This window comes from Taudactylus pleione, unplaced genomic scaffold (genome assembly GCF_031769625.1).
Source record: "Taudactylus pleione unplaced genomic scaffold, aTauple2 ptg001958l, whole genome shotgun sequence".
In the NCBI taxonomy this organism is placed as follows: Eukaryota; Metazoa; Chordata; class Amphibia; order Anura; family Myobatrachidae; genus Taudactylus; species Taudactylus pleione.
The window spans coordinates 224267-230720 of record NW_028286354.1 but is presented as its reverse complement, the minus strand read 5'-3'; the positions used below and the strand labels follow the sequence as shown (position 1 = coordinate 230720).

Here is a 6454-nt window from a genome sequence, read left to right as displayed (position 1 = left end):
TTTAGATTTGCCAAACAACCCTCAAGTGTTTTGGGTTCAGATTCGATTTTAGTTTGATAGTTTTGGATTCCTCAAAAAACAGCTAAAATCATGAAATTTTTACCTGTTTTCATGCAATCAAAAAACTGAGATCTGGTTTTAATACCGAGTTCCGAGCTGACCTTAAATCCGAGTCAGGACTTGGTTCAACTCGGAACCCCAAAGTGATTCCAAACTTGGACTCGATTCAACTCAGAACCAACCTTCCTGGATGCAGTAGCAAGAGGAAAATTGACCCTAAATTTAAAAAAAGGATAGTGAGAATGGTAGAAAGAGAGCCATGGAAAACCTCCAAAGAGATACAAACTGAACTCCAAAGTCTAGGTATGTCAGTGTCTGATTGCACCATCCAATGCTTTTTGAGTGACAGTGGGCTCCACAGAAGAAGACCCTGCACGATACCACTTTTGAAAAAAACTGCAAAAAAAAAGCCAAACTGGAATTTGCTTTTGTGAGGATACGGGGTTCTTGCAATCACCCAGACACCAAGCAGATGAAACCAAAGTGATGGTTTATTTTTCCACAGCACACAGAAGTAGATAATATGTCCGGTCAAGTGGTAAATACAGTGAACAGGCAATAAACAGGTAGCAGTCCTGACAGAGGTAGTCCCAGTTTAGTATAACATCCCAAAACACTTCCACAAAGTAACTAGAGATGCACAGTCCCACAGTAGACGCTATCCCAGAACACACAGCAGGGAATAGCATGTAAGTCCACTCAATCATTTCCAAAGTATAAATCCACACAGAACTGGTGATGCATTCCACTAAGCAATTTGGCAGAGCAAGACCTCTTAGCCAAAGCCAGCGACTAACATGAGCAGCTGCCTTCGGTGACCTCTTTTGAAACCTCCCAATTTCCCACGATATTGGGACCACCCAGGGGGGTTTGCACAGTTTCCTGATTGGTACATGTCCCTTATCTCCTACCTCCCCCAGATATTACTTCCCTGACGACCACCTGCTGGGTTGGCTCCGTGGTGTCTGCCAGGCTCAAGTAAGGCACAAAAGCAGGCAAACGGAAGGAGGTGTAAATCCTGAGCATCCCCTGCGGAGGTGGGAATTAACTTAGGAAGCCTTTTGTTCTGTGAGGGGTTACCTTGCTCTACTGGTTATGAATAAACAGACATATGGATAATGGCTAAACAAAGGCTAAACATCAAGGGCTAGATAGTACTAAACATTAAAGTTCCTGCTATTCTTACAGTAAATAATACCTGATAATGGAAAGGCACGTCCTGAGAATGAACCCACATACGCTAGCAGATGGATCGGGGGGGAGGGTGTGGAGGGACACAGGGCTAAAAAGTTTATTAATTGGTGCAGGGAATGAGATTCTGCAAATACAGTTTTACCACACATCTCATTTCCTCACAGCTATAATGCACACTGACAAGCCACAATGAGGATGTACAGTACGTGAGACAAAACTGGAGGTCTTTGGCAAGCCACATTATATTTATGTTCATAGATGAAAAAAAATGATGCTTTCAAAAGAAAAGAAAACTTGATCTACTGTGACACATAGAGGAGTCACAATTGTGTTATGTGGCTACTTTGCTGCATCTGGCACAGGGGGCCTTGAATCTGTGCAGGGCACAATGAAATCTCAAGGCTATGAAGGTATTCTGGAGTGAAACATACTGCCCAGTGTCAGAAAGCTCCATCTCAGGTGCAGCTCATGGGTCCTCCAATAGGATAATGACCCATAGCACACAGCTAAAAGCTCCCAAAAATGGATAAGAATAAAACATTGGACTATGCTGCTGTGGGCTCTGTATGTATCCTAACATACAGTATATCAATGGAAAGAGCTGATACACAGTCTGGAGAAGGCACCCATCAAGCCTGAGACAGCTGGAGCAGTTTGCACAGGGAGAGTGGGAGAAACTACTTTTACCCCTTTTACACCAAAGCAAAAACCTGGGTTTTTGCAGGGTCTACCCGGGTTGCAGCTCAGTGTAAAAGGGTCCCTGAAAAATAACCTGGGTCAAGTGACCCTGCAATCCAACCCAGGTAGCTACCAGGGTTGGACCCAGGATGGACCCAGGTAATGGTGCAGTGTAAACGGTGCAACCCAGGTTATCTGATCTGGATCATGCCTAAAATGAGCGGATTGGTGGTTGTGGAGCATTCACCTCCCACTTTTTATGACCTCACAGGTTTAGCAGGGCAGACCTGAGTTCAGTGTGAACAGGGCTGACCTGGGAGTAACCCAGATGAAAGGTGCAGTGTAAATGGGTCTGACCTGGGTCTGACCAGGGTTGGAACCATGTAAAAAAACCCAGGTCAGACCTGGGTTTTTGGTGGAAAAGAGGTATTACTGAACATGGTTTTAAGCCATGTCACAGCCGCTTGAAACCTTGTTCACACTGCAGGCTGGACCCGGGTTATTGCTGCATCATCCCTTTGCAGTAACTTGGTGATGACATCATCTCCAAGCACCAATGATCTGGCTATTTGCTACTTTTAGCATGATCTTGGTCAGATAACCTGGGTCACGCATTCACATCGCCACCTACCCAGGTCAGTGCTAGGTACGACCTCGGTAGCTACCAGGGTCAGGTTCCCGGGTAACACAATCCATGTAACACAACCCTGGTTGACCCTTTCACACCACACCTGTAACTGTGATGCCCCTGCAATAACCCAGGTTAAAAGTTTGGTGTAAAAGGGGAATCATCATTGAGAGCTAATGACATCGCTTGATTGCAGCGATTGCCTCTAAAGATTGTGCAACAAAATATTAGGTTATAGGACCCATCATTTTTGTCAATATCATTTTTATATATTTTATTATTTAAAATATGTGGAATCAAAAATCAAATGCAAAGTTTGATTTCTATTAAATATGGAATAAACAAGGATGGATGCCAATTACTGTTGTCACTTTCAAGTTATACAGCAGAAAAGGTGGGAGAAAAGTAGGTGCACACTATAAGCACTAAGAATACTAATGATCAAAAAATCTGTAGACTGCAACAATTAACATGGTTTTAAATGTAAGGTTTCTTAGTACATGTTTGCCCACCTGCCACGTCACGTTGAACCTTATATAGGTGGGTCCCTATCATCCCTAATACTGATACACTAATTAATTTATCTAGGACTTACCTTTCATAGGGCCGATTAGATGTGTGTACTGCAATGCAAGGACCCATACCAATTATAATCACCTGGGGCAGGTAGGAGGATTGCTAGCCCAAGAGAAGGGGTCTCACCTTCATAATATACCTTAAATACACACATAGGAAATAGGAGGGGCTGGGCTGCACATCCTGTTATCAAACATTCTTAGACTTGTAGTTCTACCCCTTCTCTTGGGCTAGCACTCTTCCTACCTGCCCCAGGTGATTTTAACCATGTTAATTGTTCCAGTTCATTCTAGATTTTTTGATCATAAGTATTCTAAGTACTTACAATGTGCACCTGCTTTTCTGCTGTAGAACTACAGGTCTCAGAATGGTAGCACCTATTATCATGTTTAATAACAGGATGTGCAGCCTATGTATAGCCAATATAGAATAAATGGCAGCTGGTTTCAGTGTGGGGGGCCCCTACAAGGCCCAGGGGGTCCCTACAATGTCAGACCACCATTCGGGCACAATCTGTGTTTCACTGCGCATTCACCGAACCATTTCATGCTCAGGAGTGCAGTACATAGGTATCACCAGGTCCTCTCCCCAAATTTTATATTGGGGATTGTGGTGTTCCACCCCTGACAAGTAGGGTACCATGTGGAGATAGGAGAAGGATGCAGTGATTGTATTTATTTTACAATAATTTTGAAAAATAGGTTCCTCTGTTTTCATGTATTAACTGTGTCTCTTAGTATAACTGAGCTTGTATATATAATCTAAATTACAGCTCAGCCTCGCCCTGTGTGCAGAATGTGACCCCACTGGTATCTGAGTGTCAGTGTTCACTTTCATTTCTCTCTCCTGCTGCCAGCGATGGCGTCTGCTGATCTGAGACAGGAGCTGGACTGTTCCATCTGTCTGAGCATTTATACAGATCCTGTAACCCTGAGATGTGGACACAACTTCTGCCGGGTCTGTATTGATCGTGTGCTGGATACACAGGAGGGGTCTGGAGTTTATACCTGTCCTGAATGCAGAGAAGAGTATCAGCAGCGTCCTGTACTGGAAAAAACCAGGAAACTCTGCAACATTGTAGAACATGTCTGTTCTATTACAGAGGTATATGGTGTCCAATCTCCAGTACATGCTCTTAAATCCTGCCAAACGTGTGAGGCTTCTCTTTGTGGTATTCATTGTGAGACACACAACCCATCACCAGAACATGTCTTATCTGATTCCACCACTCTCCTGGGGAACAGGAAATGCTCCGTCCATAAGAAGATCCTGGAGTATTACTGCACTGAGGATGCTGCCTGTATCTGTGTGTCCTGCTGTCTGATTGGAGAACACAGAGGACATCAGGTGGAGTCGCTGGATGAGGCCTCTGAGAAGAAGAAGGAGAAGCTGAGAAATGTTCTGCAGAAACTGACCACAAAGAGAGCGGAGGCTGAGAAAAGAGTCCAGAGTCTGCAGGAGCGCAGGAGAGAAGATCAGGGAAAAGCAGCTGGTGTAACAGAGACAGTCACTGCCCTGTTTAGAGACATCAGGAGACAGCTGGAAGACCTGGAGAAGAGAGTCCTGAGTGAGATCTCCGGGTGGGAACAGCGCGTTTCACTCTCAGTCTCTGATCTGATCCAGCAGCTGGAAATAAAGAAGGACGAGCTGTCCAGGAAGATGTGTCACTTTGAGGAGCTGTGTAACATGCCTGATCCAGTGACTGTCTTACAGGAATCAGACACAGGTGACTTGTGTGATAGTGAGGACACAGAGAGACATGATAACCAGGTCCATGGTGCAGGAGATCTGGATGAGGTTCTCATCTCAGAAACTTTACAGACATTATCTGATATGATAGCAGGTATAGATACAACGGCCTATGTGCAGAATGCTACAGACATATTCCAGGACATAACAACAGCTGGTAATACAGACACTGATATAATAACAGGTATAAATATAGGGATGTATGCCCAGGAAGCTACAGACCTATTTCTGGATGTAACCACAGCTAGTAATTATATACATATATCAGAAGACATGAAAACTGCATCCTGGGCACTAAACCAGGATCGCCCAGTAACAGCAGAGAGATTTCAGATTACTCAGGTAATAAGCACCAGGGGTTTCTCCTCAGGGCGACATTACTGGGAAGTGGATATCAGTGAATCAGGTGTGAATAGGGTGGGGATGTGTTATCCCAGTATAGGGAGGAGAGGATGGCAGTCACACATTGGAAATAATGACAAGTCCTGGTGTTTGTGTATAGGGCATAATCAAGACTCAGCAAGACATGACAATAACGAGAGCGGGTTACCTTACAATATCCTCTATGACAGAGTGAGGGTATATCTGGATTATGAGGCAGGACAGCTGTTCTTTTATTCTGTGGCTGACCAGATCAGATATTTACACACCTACACTGCCACCTTCACTGAACCCCTTCATGCTGCATTATGGGTAGGGGACGGTAGTATAACTATATCTGGGGGAGTCAGGAGCTGGGAGACATTACCATAAGAAATTTGTCCAGAGACTGGTGACATCACAGGGAGGAAAATTATTATTCATAATAGATTTATTCAATATAATAAAGAACTGGGCGGAACTACAGCTAAGCCTCTTCTGTGTTATGTAACCACGGTCTAAATGTACCACAGACCCTCCTCCAACATGTTCCCTTCCACTGCGGTAATGTTCAACACAGGTGTCTGCAATTGTAAATGAAAATCATTTTGCCCCTGATGGAAGGCGCCATGTTGGAGGGAATGGCACTAAGGAATATTTCTTTAGGTGGTTTGAAATCGCCATCGGTTACAATGCTGGAAATTGCACATTTTGCTGTCTAGTGAGATGGAGAGTAAAAACCCAAACCAGTAGCAGTGTGTGGTAGTAACGCCGGAATCTCATACCGTTTAGTCCACATAAGGTATTGGAAAAAATTATAAATGTAAGGAACATCCCCCTCCTTGGTTTCTATGGTCACATTGTTTCTCTCCCCCCCCATGAGTCCTGTATATCAGCCTAGTTACAGTGATTACCAGCTGCTTTCTCTATTGTTGCTTATCTAGGATTATATGTGTGTATGTATGTATTATAAGTGACTAAAGTCACTTAGTGATTAGCCTTTGGTGGGATTAAGCATGTGTACATGTAATTATTAGGGGTGAGCGGGTTCGGATTTCTGAAATCCGAACCCCCCCGAGCCCCCCCGATCCGAGTCCGATCCGAGTCAGGCTCGACTTTTCCCGCCTGACTCGGATCTGAAATCGAGGCAAAACGTCATCTTCCCGCCTTCCGAGTCTCGCGGGTTTTGGATCCTATATAAGGTACCCG

The 6454-nt window shown here is 44.3% G+C and overlaps 1 protein-coding gene across 1 annotated transcript; it reads left to right on the top strand.

Annotated features, from left to right (window-relative positions):
* The first annotated feature begins 3994 nt into the window (after window positions 1-3994).
* Window positions 3995-5638, top strand: LOC148436089 (E3 ubiquitin-protein ligase TRIM62-like). Its single transcript, XM_088465348.1, has 2 exons — window positions 3995-4265; window positions 4383-5638. Exons 1-2 carry the CDS (start codon window positions 3995-3997, stop codon window positions 5636-5638), a joined length of 1527 nt encoding a protein of 508 aa, XP_088321474.1.
* Window positions 5639-6454: the final 816 nt, after the last annotated feature.